Source organism: Diabrotica undecimpunctata, chromosome 7, assembly GCF_040954645.1.
Source record: "Diabrotica undecimpunctata isolate CICGRU chromosome 7, icDiaUnde3, whole genome shotgun sequence".
Classification (NCBI taxonomy): Eukaryota; Metazoa; Arthropoda; class Insecta; order Coleoptera; family Chrysomelidae; genus Diabrotica; species Diabrotica undecimpunctata.
In genome coordinates, this window is record NC_092809.1 from 92,354,394 (window position 1) to 92,374,738 (window position 20,345).

At 31.9% G+C, this 20,345-nt stretch overlaps 1 protein-coding gene across 41 annotated transcripts in view; it reads left to right on the forward strand.

Moving 5' to 3' along the window:
- Positions 1 to 20,345, forward strand: part of LOC140445580 (uncharacterized) — a 538,348-nt gene that overhangs the window by 106,820 nt on the left and 411,183 nt on the right. Inside the window, exon 5 of one of the 41 annotated variants that reach the window (XM_072537704.1) lies at positions 11,676 to 12,223. The exons of 39 other annotated variants lie outside the window; for them this stretch is intronic. In XM_072537704.1, the coding sequence (XP_072393805.1) occupies positions 11,676 to 12,208 (533 nt within the window). In that variant the 3' untranslated portion in view covers positions 12,209 to 12,223. Of the gene's footprint in view, positions 1 to 6,023; positions 6,321 to 11,675; positions 12,224 to 20,345 lie in introns of those variants that run through there. One more of the 41 variants, XM_072537740.1, reaches the window with a different exon arrangement.

The following is a 20,345-nucleotide window of genomic DNA, read 5'->3' on the forward strand; positions in this document are numbered from 1 at the left end:
CACACACCACTATCCCACTGATGGAAAATGTAAAAGTTATTTTTTTTCCTGCTAACATGACTTCAGTTCTCCAGCCTATGGACCAGGGTGTCATAAAAAATTTATAAAACATATTTATAAAAACATATTGATGGAAGATTGCGACACCCTTAAAATAAAGTTAGACATTCTACAGGCATCTCGAATGTGTAAGAAAGCTTGGGACCAAGTAACACCTGAAACGATCAAACACCGTTTCAAAAGAGCTGGTTTTATAAAAAAAGGGGAGAACACAGACGACAATTTAACAGAAGAGCTGCTTTCAGTTGACTGCTGGGGGGACATCATTTCTGATCCTGCCATCTCTTATGAAGATTTTGTCAACGTGGATGAAGATGTTGTAGTATGTGGTGAAATAACCGATGCAGAGATCATCGCTGAAGTGCTTAAGGACAATGATGAAAAACAAGAAAGTGATGAAGACGACGCATCATTAGTGGCGGGAGAAATACATGTTCCGGGTGCGGCCGAAGCAACACACCATATTACGCAACCTAAACGGTACTTTGAAAGTAAAAATGATGTAAGTCACTCTATTTTTAGTTCACTGAACATCTTAGAATCGTTTGTCATTACCGAGAAGTTAAATTCTAAAAAGCAGCTAAAAATTTCGGATTTCTTTGGAAAAAATTAGTCTATTTTCAATAATTGCAACAAATATGTATTCTTATTTTCAATAAATTTTTTGAGACAAAATGTTTTATTGTTTTACTGATGCGTTCTCACTGGAAATTTTTTATCTGCCGATTGTTTCGGCCAATACTTGGACAAAAATACCAATGAGAAAACCTGCAAATGATAAAAATCGACAATAATTGACCATTTGTTATAGCTTGCAAATGCTTTAATTAGTATTCTGGCCGAATTTTATTGGCCCATTTTTTTCGGTTGACAAAATTCGGGCAAAAATTGTAACGAAAACATCTGAAAGCGATAAAAATGGTCAACTATTGGTGATTTTTATCATTTGTAGATGTTTTCTTGGGCATCTTTGTTTTTTGTGGATATATTTTTAATTCGAATTCTTGGATAATTCTGTAAACGATAAAATAATTCGATATTTCTGCAAGCGATAAAAATGGTCAACTATTGTTAATTTTTATCGTTTGCAGATGTTTTTGTAGGCATCTTTGTTTTTTGTGGATATATTTTTAATTCGAATTTTTGGATAATTCGAATTTTTTTAACGGTCCCTTGAGATTCGAATTATCCAAGTTTCACTGTAGTAGGATCGTTTTAGCCTGTCGCATAAGTAATAAAAGTGTCTGTTCAGATTTGCCTCAGGTAGTCAGCGGTTCTCAAATTAAAAATGTACGCGGTTTTCTTAATTCGATAATACGACATTAGGGATTTTTTTTTAATAAAATAACTTTGTATTAATATTAATAATTTATAATAATTGAATATCATAATGTAAATTGATAAACATTGAGTATGAAATATACAGAGTCATTCACACAACATGTTGGTTAAAGGTTTTCAAAGTTCGGGTCGTCACTGGTTTCTGCAAACTTGGAATAATGGGTTATGCAAAGCATTCTTCATTTTTTAAATATTTGCATTCTTCTAGCAGTTCCGGTTGTACCGGAAGTCGCCATTAAGTTTCTTATTTTAAATAGAAATTGTGCTTTTTGTTATTTTTTTTAGAATCTACGTAAAATTCTGGTTCGATTTGATACCATTCTCGAAAAAATAGCCGTTTTTGAAAAATTTTTCATATTACACATGCAACTTCAAAAATTAATATTGTGGTTAATCTTTATGCTGAAAAAACAAAAATTCTTTTTCAGCGTGTACTAAACTCTATTTTTTTTAAGCATAAAAAAATTTGCCAATGTTCAAAATTTTGTATTATATTTTTATTTTTATATATTTTATAAATATATCTATAAAAATATATATCTATATAAAACAAAGACTTATTCCTACTTCCCACATACACCTTCCCAAACCCACCGAGGTAGGTTGTCCTCCTACGGTACAACCAGCCCCGGCTTTCCTCCGCCCCCTGGTCTTTGGAGCCAGGTCTCGACTAGTTACATTTAAGTGGTAGGTTAGCCCATTTGGCTTTATCACTATTGTTCGGCGATCTAATGATGGTTGTGTGTGCCGATACTTGCTTTCTCTTTTCTGCACCAAGTGCAGTCGAGAGCGATTAAGCATCGAATCCTTTCATCCGTCGTCTAATACCCAGTCATTCGTCCAGTCATGTCCTTAATCTTCCTTACTTGCTAATCTAATTTTTTTGGTGCTTGCATTCAAGAGCGTCGTGCGGCGTGCCTCCGGCTAACTCCTGCATGAGGTTTTTGTTTTATTTTTTTTTGTTTTTTTTTTGGTGGTTGGTACCCTTTTGTGTTAATTTTTCTATCTACGTCTTAATCTATGGACAGGTATCATCACTATCTGACTCACTATCCGATTCATCTGAATCTTCATCATTACGAATAATAAAAGGTCTTACTTCATCAATAACTTGTTATTTCATATGACTCTAAAATTTTTTTTTAGTATGCTCAATACATTTCCGCCATTGTTCCTCATTGACTTGGTTTAGTGCATCTTGCCAGAGTTGTAAAACGCTGGCTTCGTCGGTGGTCTTACATGCATTTATCATAGTAGTTTTTAGTGATGCCCCCCACCAATTCAATTGGATTGTACTGGCAGTGATATTGTGGTAGTCTTAGGACCTCATGACCATATTTTAGTACCATTTGGTCAACGACAAATTTTTTCTCAGTAATGTGTTCTTTGCACTTATTCAATAATTCAGCTTTTAAAACTAGATGTTCGTGTTCTATATTTTTCTCCGACGGCCACTTTCTTAAGTCTTATTTTTTCCAGCTACCTGTGGGAAACTTTTCCTCCTCTCTGGTGTGATACGAAGCATTGTCTAAGACTATTAATGACGGATTTTTCAGATTTTTTAATAATTTTTCCTCAAACCAATGTTCAAAAATATCGGCATCCATATTTCCGTGGTAATCGTCAGTTTTTTTTGTCGAAGAAAATATAAGACTAGCATTGGGTATAAAACCTTCCGTATTTCCTGCATGCAATATAATATATCTTTTGCCATTACTCGTACTAGTACTCGAATAGCATTTGGTAGAATCATCTTGCCAGGATGATTTGGTATTATTTCCTTTCGCAAAAATCCATGTTTCGTCAAGAAACACAAATTGTCTGGCAAATTCGGAATTCTTGTTTTTTAAATAGTTTCTTATAAATTTCCACCTTTTTCCAACAACATTGGACAGCTCGCACAACACTTTACGATTATTGGTTTTTTTTATCTAAAACCCATAGCTTTTAATACTTTTGATAAACTGGTCAAACCCATATCATAAAGTTCTCTGTCCTTTATTTTTTGAGTAAGTGTCTTTCTTGTAACATGTTCTTTTGCTTTGTACATGTCATAAATGATATTTCTGATTGAGATTTTAATACCTTGTGGCAAGTCGAGGGTTTTCGGATGAAAACGAATCCTTTATATTCCTTACTTAATTCCTCCTCACTCATTTTGCGAACTCTTTGCAAGGTCTGTTCTGAAATTCCACAAGCTGCACTTGTCCTTTTTTGAACTGCCAGTACTGAGATAAAAACTTATATTTAGGTGTTCTATCGTTTTCTTGTACCTAATCCATTGACATAGGTTTTCTTAGTTCATTATTACTAGTGTCACTCCAATTTTTGTTTGAAGTATGTCTGGATAACCAATAAATCTCGTCAGCGAAAACAATAAATTTATTTTATTCCCTAGCTTTTTGAATGTTCTTGAGATACTACAGTCTTAAATGTCTAATGTCGTGTTTCTCAATCAATATTTTTCTATTATTTGACGTCTTTCTCAATCGAAATGCAAGCTGGTGAACAATTCCTGCCTTATACTTTCTCTGCTACCTTTGTAGTTCAATTCTTCTACAAATTTCCTATGAATGAAAACCGTCAGGTCCTATGGTCGTCTGGCTTTTTATGTTCCTCTGGCTTTTTATCAAGTCTTCATAAAATGTTCTGTTACCGTGGTCATGTAAAAGAGGAAGAAGCTTTTCTAGAGTTTCTAGTTTTGTCTTTTTAATGGGCACTGGTAAAGCATATTCATGTTGAAAGTTCATTTTGTTGTATATTGGTATTTTTGATAATACAAGTGGTGAACACAATTGCGGTTTGTTTCATTCATTACGTTTTGTCGTTGTATCTGATTTATTGTTAGTAGACTAACCGAATACGCGTCTTGGTCGTTTTTTCATACATAGTATAAAATTCAGTAAATATATATTCACGTATTCCAAACTTTTTTGAAACATTTAAGTCGTTTGGCATCTAAAAAAGAACACAGTTCGAATGTAATTATAATTTTGAATTTTTTCTACTTCCTCGTGTACGATTCTTGTCGATGGACGATGATAAAATAGAATGCTGAAGTCGTGTAGTAAAATACAGTTTTATTGACATTTTACTGAATTATACTATAGTTGTTGTTGAAGTAAACATTTATAATACACTGCGTCTCAAACTAGTCCCGAAGTTATATTCGTGGTCTCACGAATTCGGACTCATCAAATAAGTGTGTTGCCCTCTGCATATAACAAAACCTTTGACTTTTGAAAGCTGACAAATATAATTTAAACCTAGGAAATTATTGCAAGCATTTCCTCAATACCTATTAGGCAATCTATAGTTTGCAGGAAGTTGAACAAACTGTAATTAAGCTACTAATCGATATGTTTTACAATTATACATGGTGAAACTATAAAAATTCAGGAAATTAAGATTAATGTCAGATTACAAGTTAGTGGATGTGTTGTTGGTAATTTGTGATTAAACAGTAAGAATCCAGTACTACACAATATTATTATAAAAGAAAACACCTGCAATCATCTCTTACTTTTTTCTCAGCTATTACTGCCCCCTTGTGATTTCTTTGTTCCATAACACTGGACAATAGTCACTTCTGTATTATTTTACACACAAAGGAACAAGTGCAGTAAACCGGATGTTTATTTTTGTCAATGAACGACGACGTGACGTTATCTACCCAAGACACAGATATAAACTAACCCGACCAAGAATCATTACACCTTACACCTAGGCAGTCGAATTATTTTATCTAAAAAACATCACATGTTATGGACATGTGACTTTCTTAGACGAAAGAAAGTGGATTTATGATGAGAGCATACCAAATTTTATTTGTAGATATTATGGAACCTATGATATTTATACGAGAAATAAGTGTTTGTATACGTTTATATGGGAGTTCGGAAGCAAGTGACGCAAATATTTTAATTTTAGAGAAATTGGATTTATGAGGTTTTTCCGAGAAACGATTCAGTTACTTGACATGTTATATAATAATCAATCTTTGTATATTTTGGTTGGTAGACGAAAATATTCAGAATACTTGTTTACAAAACAAACACAATAATAGATATAAAATAATAATATTTCTTTGCTAAATATTTTTAAACATACAGTGAGCTTAGCTATCTAAGCAGCTACCCGTTCTTGTATCTTATGTAACTCAGTAAATAATAGTGTAAATTTTAAAACATTGTATATAATTTCACGGGATTGTGCCTTAGTGTCTTATTTTTCACGGCACTTGTACTATTCATGTTTATTAAAAAATATTAAATGTGTTCTAAATAAACAAGTATTCGACGATTTTATCTGGCAATATCGCAAAACCATTGATTTGGTTTACAATTGTTTTTAAATGGATGTTCACTCTTTGCAGCAACTCGTTCAACTAAAGTCCCCTCTCCTCGATTTGCTACCTGCTTGACTTCGCGGTTTCAGAGATTTCTGTACAATTGAACTATTGCATCAAATTTTGATAATATATAACCCCTCATACAAAATTTGCCATTAAAATTAGAGCTAAGAAGTGGTATTGTGCAATATTCACACAAGTTATTAATATGGTATTAGTAAATTCACGGCTTCTCTGAAACGAGTCAATAAGTCAAATATTACTTTATTAGATTTTGGTCGATATGAAGCAGTTCAATCCCTAGAATTGACTTACAGTAGATCAAGTTTTGTTGGACGACAAAATACATCAATACCTAAAGTACTTACGGACGTAAGATTCGATGGGAAAGAACACTTCATGGAGAAACGGGAAAAGCAGAGACGATGCCAAGGAAAGAAGTGTAAAGCCAGACCACTAACATATTGTGGTAAATGTAACATAACATTGTGTAAAAATTGTTTTGTACCATATCATAAAAAATAAACTTATTTTTATTAGATGTAAATAAATATTTTGATTCCCATAACTGTTTTTAACTCTATACATACTATACATACCTCCAAATTTGACAACCCTAAGTCCCAGTGTCATACAGTGCGTTAAGTTTTGGATTAGATATTGCAATTACATAAAGCGCTAAAATTGGCACCATTGCCTCGTACGAGGTAATTATAATTCTCCAATCCCCCCCGCTCCGACACCTAGACTCATAGACAGAAAACTAGAAAATCAATTAGTAACACATAACGCAAGGGATATGCATTTCCGTCCGTCGATTTTTGTTTTGCTTACCCGGTTCATTTCTTATAACATAAACTCACTGACTGATAAAAATACACTGACCATTATAAGGCGGTGCATTTATATCGGTTTTTAATAATGTGAACAATTTTTTGTGGTTAAATTAAAAATAAAGGCGCATTTCTTTAAAAGGATAAAACAAAAAATACACTTTAAAAATAAAAAATCATTCCTAATAAAATAAATAATTCTTTATGCCCTACAGAATTGATTCAAATATTTGACCTACAGCTGAACAGGATCCCAATCTGTCATAAAAACTTCTGTGGACAGATGTAAGAGTTTCTGCTGTAATAGAATTGGAGACTTCTCTTATTCGGTATCTTAATTCATCCAAATTTTGGGCTCTAGCCTCAGGATTATCGTAGGTGATGCTTTTTAAAAGTCACAAAAAAAAAAGAAGTCCATAGGTGTAAGATCTGGAGATCGCGCAGACCACTTAATATCGCCTGTTCCACTGATAACTCGATTCGGGAAAGTATTGTTTAAGTACTCTTATCAACTTTAAGTACTTTAAACTATTTCTTTGTTTAAGTACTTTAAGTTTATTATCTCTCAGAAATGTATTTTAACTCTTTAAGGACGGATGACATCAATAAGCGTTTTAACATTTACACTCATTCAGGAATAAGCAATAAACCTACCAAATTTTTGAAGTTTGATGGATCTTAATGAAACGATAGTACTTTAAACTATTTCTTTGTTTAAGTACTTTAAGTTTATTATCTCTCAGAAATGTATTTTAACTCTTTAAGGACGGATAACATCAATAAGCGTTTTAACATTTACACTCATTCAGGAATAAGCAATAAACCTACCAAATTTTTGAAGTTTGATGGATCTTAATGAAACGATGGATGGATCTCCATGAATGGATGGATCTCAATGATTTGTAAGAGTGTCAGAAACTTTTAGAATAAAAATGATGATGTAGAAATGAAAATTGCATGATTGAACAAGGAAAATACATTTTCTTAATAATGGATAATATAAATAAAGGATAATGTCTGAGACTCCTGGTAGATCTGGGCCTTTTCTCCTGGAGTTTAAATTCGATACAAAATCAATTCAAACTCGTTACTAAGGGGTTTTTTGGTGGTCGCTGAACACTAATATCATGTCGATAATGCTGTGCAGAGTACCTGGTGCCCAAGACGGGTCTCGTATCGTAGAAATTTGTGGAAATTTGATACAGAATCATTACTCGAGAATTTTTGGGGTCGATGAACACAAATATCATGTCGGCGATGATTTGCGAGGCACCTAATGCCCAAAAACGGGCCTCGTCTCTTAGAATTTTCTGATTCATCAGTGTTGATCGCCAACACTGATGAAGTGTTAATGTTTGAGGCGGCATTATTAGCGAGTACGTTATCGGCCCGTATTTTTTTGACGGGCATCTCAATTGGACAAATTTCTTATATTTTTTAAAACAAGATTTTTGGACACAGCTTGAGAACCTTTCACTTAGCCTACGAACAAAAATGTGGCTCCAGTTGGACGGAGCTCCTGCTCATTTCTCACGTGATGTTAGGAACTACCTTAACAGAAAATTTACAAACAGATGGATAGGTAGAGGTGGTTCATATAATTGGCCCCCTAGGTCACCAGGACTAACCAGGATTTTTTAAAATGGCGTTATATTAAAAATATTGTATATGCTACACCTCCCACTACTAGAGATGATTTATGAAATTAAGAATTACAAACGCGTTTGCTTCAATAACTCCTGCTATGTTAAATAATGTAAATAAATCATTCGAAGATATAATCGCTTGTTGTATTGCACAAGATGGCAAGCAATTTGAACATCTGTTACATACCTAAACATTTTTTACTTATAGTAAGTTTTGGATTATTTATGTTCATCATTAATTTTGTATTATTTTGTATTATTTGTTTTATTAAAATTCTTTCTGTTTCGTTATGTATTTAATTGTTTTCAAAAAAAGAGTGTGTGCTCGTAAGCACGTAAGAAGTTAGGTACGTATTAGGTACGTAAGAAGTTAGGCACGTAGGTACATCTATTATTATGACTTCAAAGAAATACATATAGTTTACAGTTTTATTCTTATTTAAATAATAAACTTATTTTAATACTTCAGATAATACAAAAAATTAAAACATAACGTTAATATCTACGTCATTTTTGAAAACTGTAACCTCTGCGCCGTTGCCTTTCACTTAATGAATCGTAGAAAATCTAAAAAACATCAGATTTTCAACAATTTTTTTTTTATTTTCTTTTCATTATATTTTAATACTAATTATCCTATTCCCAATAAATACAAATCCAAAGACATAAAAATTTTAATTTATTTACAAAAAATGTATTTACAACTACACTGGTTTCGTTTATAACAATATGTCAATATGATGGGTTTAAAAATCGAAAGTAACAATTAAAAATATTTGAAATCGATTTCGGTTTAACAAAATTTTAAATTACGGCGAAACTATCAGTCCTAGTTATAGGACATCCGTATATCACTCGAAAGAGAATTTTTTTTTATTTAATAATTCATTAATATATAGGATGGTCCATTTAAAATAAGCCTTATATTACACATTGAATAATCCAAATTTTTTCAAAATCTTTTACCGTTTCGCTCTAATCTTCCGTCTCGTTAGTGGTGATTCACTCTGTATATATAAATATATATATATATATATATATATATATATATATAAATATAAATATATATATATATATATATGTATATATATATATATATATAAATATATCTATATATATATATATATATATATATTATATATATATATATATATATATATATATATATATATATATATATATATACATATAAATATATATATATATATATATATATATATATATATATATATAAATAAATATAGTGTATATAACGACGCTAAGAATACAATTCTTTGGTAGGTAACTTTCGGGAAAGCGTCAAGTCAAGGATCGGTTAGAGATGGTATAAGCCAGTTTGGTGTAGAACTTTATTCTAAATGTGAAATTTTCGGTGATAGGCTGTCACCTTCATTATATTTATATATACATATATACATATATACATATATATATATATATATATATATATATATATATATATATATATATATATATATATATATATATATATATTTACTAGTTTAAGAACATTTTCTTCCCGTTTAGAAAATTGTAAATTGTACTAGTTGACACGGCAAACTAAGTACCGCCGCAGAATTAAATAATGTGTCAGAGTTCAATAGCTAAAAATTAACAGTAAGCCAAAAAGATATTTAAATACTCAAAAATATTCTATAAGAAAAAAAGTTGAATCAATTTAATGTTTTTTGATAAACAATATTTTTTTGTGGTTCGTAAATATACAACGATAATGGTTTAACGACGTTTAATTATCCATGCGCGAAACAAAGAAACTCCAAGTTAATTCCAAAAACTTCCAAAGGTTGGCCTTGTGATTTGTTTATCGCTTATCAAAAGCCAAACGCACGGAAAATTGTACACGCTTAAAATCAAAAAAGTTTAGTCGAATCATCGGTATACGCGGGATCAAGACATCCTCTCCTTTGTCTTTTACTTTGATGATCGTTGCCTCAATGATATTATTCAATAGCGTTTTCACAGCCAGTCTCGTTCCATTGCACGGTACAGGTTGATTAATATTAGGCGGCATAATGACAACTGATACTACATTTAATTGTAAATTGCGAGGTTAGTTAGTTAGGTAGACAACTACTCTGTAGGATAGTTGACTACGCCATTCTGGTATACAACTGTGTTAATGATTTGAACGAAAACAACTTTCCTGAAAGAAAATTCTGAATGGTCACATTAAAACTATCGACATCTGTATTGCTCCTTCACTCTGCCAATTATGGTTATTGAACTGTTGTGCTTTGTCCAGAAAAACACGCCGAATAAGCTCGTCTTTGAGTATGTAAAGTAACCGAAATCTGTGGGCAGTGTGATGAATCCTCTGGAGGTGTCAATAATACCATTTCTAATTTTTAACAACTGTTTCGAAAATACAATTACACTTTGATCTTGGTGCAAAATCACTCGCCTGTTAGTTGTCTGAAGCGTCTTTACGTGCCGCCACAAATTGGATTATGTTGGGCAAGCGTTTAGTTCATCCGCTGCAGTTAATTGGGGAATTATTGGAAGTGCCTGGAAGTTTTGTCCAGTGCCTACAATGACCTCGTGTGGACCATCGTACATTCGTCCTAAGGGATTAATTTGTATGCCTGTAAAATCTTCGCCATTGCTATTCAAGCTATTTTTGGCGACGCTGCAAGGTAGTGTTTCATTGATTTGTATATTTAATAATAATTTCGACAGGATAGACGTTCGTCCGTCTTCTAATAAACGTTGCAGCTATTACAGATGAAGCCAACGCGAACTGATCCTCGCCAACAACAATAAAATTTTAATGTTTTTTCTGTCCCTATCTAAGCATCAAGGAACTAAATTCCACCAGATCGAATGTTTACAGCTTCTATCAAAGTATCGTACGGTGTACTTTGTTGTTGATTCAATTGTAGAAAATTTGTACGAACTATTTCGGCAAATGTTTCAGTATCGAACTGTTCTTCTCTTTCATAGAATCGCAAAGAAAATGAATAGCATATTTGTTTACTCTCAAATTTTAATGGTGCGTAAAAAAATAAAATAAAAGTAAAAACGTGATTGATATTATCACAGTACTGCTGCAAAATACAAAGGTTACGACCACCTTCTTTTATTATAATTTAATTAGATTAAATATACTGTGCTTTCAGGCTATTTCAGGTGTTATTGCAGGGTTATCTGCATTCAAGATATAAAATACCTTTTCAGACATCTCTCAAATCAATCACAGTTCATCTGCAGAAAAATCATATATCAATTTTAGTTATATCGGAACTAGTGACTAAATATGGTGGATGCCTGTTGAGTAACTGATCACTCAAGATAATTTTTAAAATAAATGTTACTTTCATTTCCATAACGGTTTTTTTACTTAATTTATTTAATATTTATTTAATGAATCACTGTTTAATATTCCTATCCTTAATTTATTGTTTACTGATGTTTTCTTCATTTCAGTTCTTCTTTACAAGAATTTACAAGAAGGGTCATTACAACGAGCAGTGCTAGATGGACACGAATTTAGAGTTGAGAAATGGGGTTTGCCGACCAAGCCGTGGAGGTGCACTCAAAGGTCGTTAGGATGTAAAGCCCGGTTTACTGAGAGTAATGACATCTTGCGAATAAGTAAAAACATTCACCATACACACGACCCAACTTTTAAAGGCAATCTGGATGAGTTTGCCGTATCAATATTTCAAATTAAAAAGTATCCTATTAATAATCAAGGTGTTAAGTTAAACGGTATAAAATATTCTGAGAAGAATAAACTAAAAGCTTTAAACAAACCTTTAGAACCAAAAAGGCGAAGGAAGTTTCTAAATGTTAGAAATACAAGTAAGCCACGATCAATAAATCAGTCTAGGAAGAAATCGCTGGGCAAATTACCTCGCCAAAAAAAAGTCCACCGTGCAGAACAAGAATACGAAAATCCCGCTTCTCTCCTTGTCTTAAAGCGAGTCACTAAATTAAGAAAAACTAACCTTAACTAAACGATTTCTTTCCATATAACATATTTATTGGCAATTTTGATTTACGGACTATACAGTAGATCCCCTGGATCTTTGCACATTGTCATCATTGGCATTATGGGAAAAGTGTTTTCATTGCATATAAGAAAATATAATATGGGTTATGGTCTAAAAAAACTGAATGGAATTCTACTCCAGGGCTCCATCATCTTGATCATTTGGTTTATTCAATGTTAAATATGTTTTTCAGAATTAATTAATAACTTTGTTTTTATTACTGTTAAAAAGAATGAAGAGCTTTGAGCCTCGTAACGGGTATTATTCATACACAATGACTAAACTGCAATAAACATAATAAGACTAGATGCAGGTTATTCATATTATCAAACTAAATTGACAAAAAAATGTACATACAAAAATTAAGACAACAAAATTCAAATAAAGAAACCTATGTATAATAAACTAAAAAATAGAAAACTTTTAAGTTCGGTAAAAAACAATTTATTTCTAGTTGAAACTATCCCATAATTCATCTAATTTACTCTTCAAATCGGCGAAGGTTCTCTGGGGATCATTACGCAATTTCTGTTTCATCTTATGCCACAATGTCTCAATAACATTAAGATCTAGACTGTTTAAAAGACATCAGAGGAATTTGATGTTATTGTCTACAAACCATTGTTTAGTTATTTTAGCCATATGGCATGCAACACTGTCCTGCTGGAATATAAAATTCAAGTCCTGCTAGAGATCGTGAACACTTGATATGGACCATTATCCGTTACAATTAATGATGGCTCTTCTAAATTGGAAATTCATTGTTCACTTATCCATTTAGTGAAAATTTCATTGTTCATTTCCCGTGATAAAGAGCTACTTTAAATTTTGAGCAAAATAACTTGCTTCAGTAACAAATCCATTCGAAGAACCAGTGCGAACAATTATAAAACTTTTAGCATTGTACCTTTCTGGTTTACGTAGACTTTAACACTGTTGTCTTGCCAGGAAATTGTTTTATTTCTCTTTGAATAAATCCACGTTTCGTCAAAAAAAAAACAAGGTCTCTGGATCTCTGCACACTATTAGGATTTTTCATAAATTTACGAAGAAACTTGGCTCTTAAAACAGCCATACTGGTACGCTCTCAATTAATGTTCTTTTCGTATTGTCATTTTCGTATTTAAATCCCAAATCTTTTAACAAAATGCTAGCAGATGTTTTGCCAATAAATACAACTTCTTTGTCCGTTAATTCATTACTTTTATACTTTGCAGAGTAACATTTTTCTCTAAAAAAAAAAAAAGAGATAAGTACTGAATAAATCGCACTGTTCTAACTAGTTACACCATATAGTTTTTACACCATATATTTATATAAAGTGTTTGGGAAAGTGTTTAGTATTTATTTACATATTTTACATTTAATATTTTTTACTGTATTATAATAATATGATCTTGTTTACTGATATATTCTAACTACTTACTTTCTAACTATTTACTTTAAAAGATTACAGTATATTATTTTTCTTCTATTCAGTAAATTCTCATTGTTAAACCGGCTAACACATGGTGATCTGTTTTTAAGTTAAAAAAAAACACTTACCTTTGAAATATGGTGTATTAATTGTAGCAAGCAGTAGAAAACAAGAATTTGCACGTCGCGACGCAAGGGACGCACTGGTCAAACTAAAGGAGATTTTTACATCGCGATGTCTCGTCTCAAAGTTCCTTTTCTTCGTATAAAATAGTCAGACACTCTCCGACCACCCTTCTTAGGTGGTCCGTAGGTTCGTGGGGCAAGTGCATCCTCATAAATCAACTATATTGTATTGCGCTTTTGAATGGCGATATTTTAACTAAATGGTTCACAGAAATATGATATTTTACATCGTTTTCTGTGCTTGCGACGTAGGTAGTTGGTAAGTAACAAAAGACAAATGAATTTCTTTGAACTTAAAAAACGGAGAATGTTGAGAAAGTGCTGAAAAGGATGGGTCGGGACAAAAAATTGTTGAGAACAATAAAAGTACGCAAGACTGCATACCTTGGACACATACTGAGAAATGATAAATATAGTCTTCTGCAGGTCATCATGCAGGATAGAGTCGATGGCAAAAAGGGAATAGGTAGAAAGAGGAAGTCATGGCTGCGAAATATTCGAAACTGGACAAACATGACTGTAGACGAATTATTCCACGTTGCAAAAGACAGAGAAACTTTTAAAAACATCGTCGCCAACCTCCGTTAATGGGGACGGCATAAGAAGAAGAAGAACTTAAAAACAGATCACCAGGTGTTAGCCAGTTTAACAATGAGAATTTCCTGAATAGAAGAAAAAGAATACACTGCAATCTTTTAAAGTAAATAAGTAGTTAGAATATATCATTAAACAAGGTCATATTATAATGCAGTAAAAAATATTAAATGTAAAATATGTATAAATAACTACTAAATGCTTTCCCAAACATAAAGTATTGATTAAAAAGTACCTTCCGGTTTATTTCAAGATCAGAATAAAGAAATTACTTACTTACTTTGTTGGTACATGTCGTATACTTTACTGCGTATATATTCATACTGCGTAATATATACTGTCGTATATATTACCTGTTGTACAGATGAAAATGGCTCCACAAGACCGATATTTATGTTTTCTAATTTGAAATACTTCAACACATTTATCACAAGTTGTTGAGCTTGAGAATTAATTCATTTACCAGGCATCATACTCTAAAAATGAAAACCCTTAAAAAAGATGTCATATCACCCCACTGACGTGGTTTTAGCCTTATTTAAATAACTCAATGTCAATTAAGAGGTTAAAATAAATATTATACTATTCGTCATTAGCTAATAAATAAATTCTTACCCTAATGAATCCAACACGAAGGTAACGGTTAGTTGTTGTAACTGTTTGTTAAAAAATATGTATATTTAAAGTACGAAAAAGGATTGAATAGTTAAATGACACGAAAATAATCTGTAAGCACGCTACAAATCCTGTCAATACAAAACTCACAATTACCAGTAGGTGAATCAATCACTTTCCATCGTCCTATGGCTTTCTTTGTTCGATATTTGCTGTTGTGTATGGACATGTAGCTTAGATTCATCATTTCAGTTTCTGTGAGTAGGAAAGAGATACAGTATAAAAATAATTCGTGAATAATGTCATACTTGTGCAAAGATCCAACGGATAGACTGTACTGTTCTTCTACATTTTACTTTGATAGTGAATTTTACTTTTTTGTTACTTTGTCTTTCCTCTAATTTATATTATAATAGTATACACCTAGAATACCTGTAAATATTTAGGTTATTTGTATATACTTATGTAAGTGTTAATTTGTGGATGCACAGTTTCAAAATCCTTACTATATTCGAATATCCATGACAACAATAATGTCATATTAGTACAGGGAAATAAGCAAAAATAGACAATGTTCGAGAATTTGACTATTTTATTTGTTTATCTCTGCAAATTGTGTATTTATCTGCAATTGGTTTCAAAGGGTACCTACCCCCCGTTAAGGTAGGCAAAATGCGCTTACTCTCAGAATTCATTTTTTTACGTTCAAAAACGTTAATTTTTGTTTTTATTTTTTTTTTAGATTGGATGCAATCAATTTTCAAATTTCAAAAAATTCACTCGCACAGATGAGGCTTTTACAAAACTTCTTCCTTTATTGGGTAATATCCCAGGGGATACTTTTTACAAAACTCGTCTATTTTTTATACACTCTTAGGTTGAGTGTACATAACCTAAAAATGATTTCCGAAAAAAAAGCGTTTAACTTTTTTTTTTTGAAGGTGGCTGCAGGTCCAATTTTTTTCTTTATTTTGTGTATTTTGTTCAGTTTCTTCAGTTTATACACTTAAAAATAAATTATCAAGGTTTTTTATAGGTTATATACACTTTAAATTAAATGAGGTCTTTACGACATTCAAAAATTGAGGAAACACTTTTAAACACATCGACATCGATACAACCTTAATCAAATTTCTCAAATTTTTACTTTTTAGGTAATAAAAAATAAGACTCAGTGCAATTTGTCTATTTTTAATCATTATAGATCAGTAGGTTGAGTGTACATAACCTAAAAATTAATATTATTTTTTTTCGAAAAATCGTATAACTTTTTTTTGGAAGTGGCTCAGGTTCAAGTTTTTCTTTATTTTGTGTATTGGATCAAAAACTATATTTCTAATTTTTTTCACAATTTTTCGTATGGTGTCGCCGGTTTCCGCCATCTTCAAAAATCCGAAAACTGTTTTTTAGGGAATTCGGGGATTTTCTCCATTCGGGTCTATAAAAAATAGACGTTTTTCGTCTATTTTTTACTATAGTTTTTAGAAAACTTCTAAATAGAAGTGTTCTAAAAGCCTCATCTATGCGTGTGAATTTTTTGAAATTTTTAAATTGATTGAAAAATTAACGTTCTTGAGGGTAAGGGGTGGGATGAGGGTGGTGGCGGGCTAAAATTGCGCTGAGCCATATTTTTCAATCAAATAAAATGTAAAAAAATGAAAAAATTAAATTCTGGGAGTGCCATTTTGCCTATCTTAACGGGGGTACACTTTGTGTAAGAATTATCATCTTTTCAAATATGAAAAAAGATTTCACCTACGAACAATAGTTCTAAATGTTTATAAATTAGTTAAAAGTAACCGTAATTTTGCAGAAAGATTTTACGTTGTACAAGTTTTTTAAAAAATTTTTTTGATACATATTGATAGTTTGTACATATTGAAAGTCTTATACTTTCTTTAGATATGCGTAGAATTACCGTATTTTCATTATTTTCTAACGTTCTACTTTTGTCATTGCAAAAAAAAGGTGTCTGGGATAAACAAATAGAATAACTTTTAAGCTAATTGATGGATCGATCTGAAATTTTAATAGTTTGGTAAGGACCACAATACTCAACTATGGGCGCAATAACAAATATCTAGGTTGAATTTTTTACGATAGATATAAACAGTTAACGCTTTTGCCTTAGTTTGCAGTTTCCGTAGCAACAAATCAAGTTTTTTTGTTAGTTTTAAAAGATTAAGTTGTACTAATGGCAACTAAATTGTTAATAATTAAAAAAAGGCGCCGAAATCTCTGCAGAAAATGTATATATTTTCTTTGAATTTAACTATGATGCAGGTACGTGAGTTTGTCACAGTCCCGAGAGGAATCTTATTTCCCCGTGCTATATCTTTTTCATGTTTTTAGCTATTATGACTGCTCTCAAGTATTTGAATTCTTTAACGACTTCGAAATTGTATTTATTTATGGCCATATTTATACTATGGTTATTGTTTTAAATAATCTAATTTACTTTGCTGATTTGAATTAAAATCTAAAATGCAACTGTCAGCTATTTGACAATATGGAAGAGAGCTATTAAAGTTGATCTCAACTAAAAACCACGTTGAAATACGCAATTGTATCCATTTACTAAAAATATACTTTCCTTTCGAAACGAATCTCAAATTTTTTTTAGTACTATAGATATCAGATACTCTGTCCATTCGTCATCATTAAATTCCAAAGTTTTCATCTACGCGGAATCTCTACAATAAAAACAATATAATAAACCAATATAATAAAATATATTGGTATTCAATAAAAACAATATAATAAAATATAATAAATTTTAAAAGAAAAAAAGTCGTTTTTGTGGCCACTTGTTTTCTTCTTTTTTTTACTATTAATGATATTAACATAGTTTTGGTTCAGCTGTTTGAAATATTCAATTTTTTTTAGTAATTAGTTATAAAATATGCCTCGAAGACGTTTAGATATTAACCAAATGCTACATATTGTGAGGTGGATCAAGGAAGGGTTAACGCAACGTGAAGAGGCTTAACGTTTGGGGTTTTCACAAAGTGTTGTAAATAGAGCTTGGAATCGTTATGTCACAAATGGTGTAACCTCATATGTTCATGGTGGAGGGCGACAACGGAGAACCAGCTCTGTTGATGCCGATATATGCAAATTATATAGGGTGCTTATAACTGCTTTTAGGGAAGCCTATTTGCTTTTGGGGTTTTCGACGGTTTTCTCAAAGTCAACTAGATTTAATAATACGCCACAGTTGGCATCTCGACAACGTTCTATGAGTGTTTGTATAGTAAATAGTGCAATTCTAGTGCCAAAGTCGTTACTAAGTTCCAGTTGGTTTCCTGTTATTATATCGTCTAGTTTTTTTGTAGACACATTCATGTATATGAGTCATTACCGTCTTCTAAATTTATGATAAATTTATGCGCATCATCCATAATGAATTCTCGACTGAAATACTCTTTTTTCTGTTTTTTCAACACGGCTTCAAGTATTTGCCCATATCTCTGGTGTAATTTCATTTAATCTGGTGCTTGCTATCTCCTGAACTTCTACTAATTTGAAAGTGGAGATTCTTATTGCGACTTTGTTTTTAAAAATGACCCATATTTTTCTGAGACACCAGTTGCTTGAGCTACTCGCTCTATTAGAAGTACCTAAAGTAGTTGTACGATATTTCAAAATAAACGGTAAAGATAATTTGCCTCCTTTGGCCATGCACCACTTTTTTATTGTTACTTTGACCGTAAAACCACATGATAGATAAGATATTAAATAGGTATCAGTTAACTGTAAGAAAAAAGTTTACAAATATTAAAATAAACATAATTTAACTTTTTAGCAGGTACTTAGATACTTCTCAGGGATTTTAGGGTTTCACAAGAAAACCATAATGATTGACAAATATATGTACATTAATTAATGGTCAAACGACATTTTCTTAAAACGAAACTATTTCATATTGTATATAATAAGTAAACACATTAACGTAAATACACTTAATATTTTGTTACCTCGCGATTTTGGCTGTTACATAATCGCGCACTCTATGGGCGTCACCATCGTAGGAGCTATGGTTTGTTACAGCTTAAATTTTAATATCTTAATATAAAGTCTTTAGCGGAAAAATAATAAATACTCTAACTATTTGACTAATGCAAAAACTAGTTCAACTATATCGTGTTATAGTCTTGTTGTGAGAACGCACTGCAAATAATTAAATATTTTCAAGTAATTCCGGATTTCATCGTTTCATATGTAGTCACAGGTTCACGATATTTTGTGTTTTACCTGTCGTCAACAATACGTACAATATTGTTATTATAGATATTTATTTCCAAGGGAAAAATTGTTTCTTAAATCTGTCTTGTCGTTTCCCCATTACTGAGGATCGTTGTTCCAATATTTCTAACAATTTTTCTCTATTGGTCTCTATTTTCAGCTGCTCTAAGAGCTTCGCAAAATGCGTTTCCAGCTGAATTCTTAATTTGGTCGCACCATCTAGTTGGTAATAGTTATCTTGATCTTCTTCCCGGAACGTTTCCAGAAACAATTAATTTCCCCAAACTATCGTCACCTCTGTGAACCACGTGACCGAAAAATTGCAGAATACTTGCAGACATATTGTGGACAGTCTTTTTTTAATCTCTAGTTGGTTTAGAATGGAAACGTTTGTCCTATGAGCTGTCCAAGGTATGCGTAGTATTCTTCTCCAGCACCACATCTCAAAGACATCAATTTTTTGGCGCTCGCTTCCGCGAAGAGTCTAAGTCTCTGGCCCGTATAGAAATATTGAGAATACAAGGGCATTTACCAGTCTCATCTTTATATTTTGAGAGATGGATCTGTCTTTCCAAACTTAAGTTAAGCGACTCATCGCATTTTTTGCCATACCAATACGTCTCCAAACATCTGCTTCACAGTTGTTATCGTTAGTTATATGTACTAGACCCGAGATAGACAAAACTGTGCACTATCTGGCATTCCTGAAACATGTTAGTCAGTTGAATAGTGTTTAATCTGTCGACCACCATTAGTTTTGTCTTAGTTTCATTGATTTTCAGACAAACTTTATTGCTTTTCGTACTCAACTCTTTGCAAGAGAAATTGGTTTGAGAACTTCTGATCTAGTTGTACTGTTACTATATTGGACTTGTACAGATTTTTAATAAGTGTCACCAGGTGCATTGATATGCCGATTTCTATTAAAATGGACCACAAATTTATCCAGCTTACACAATTAAATGTCTTTTGGTAATCAACGAAGCATACAATCATAGGTATTTGAAATTCTCTAGACTTTTCAATGAGTTGTCTCAGGTTCAGG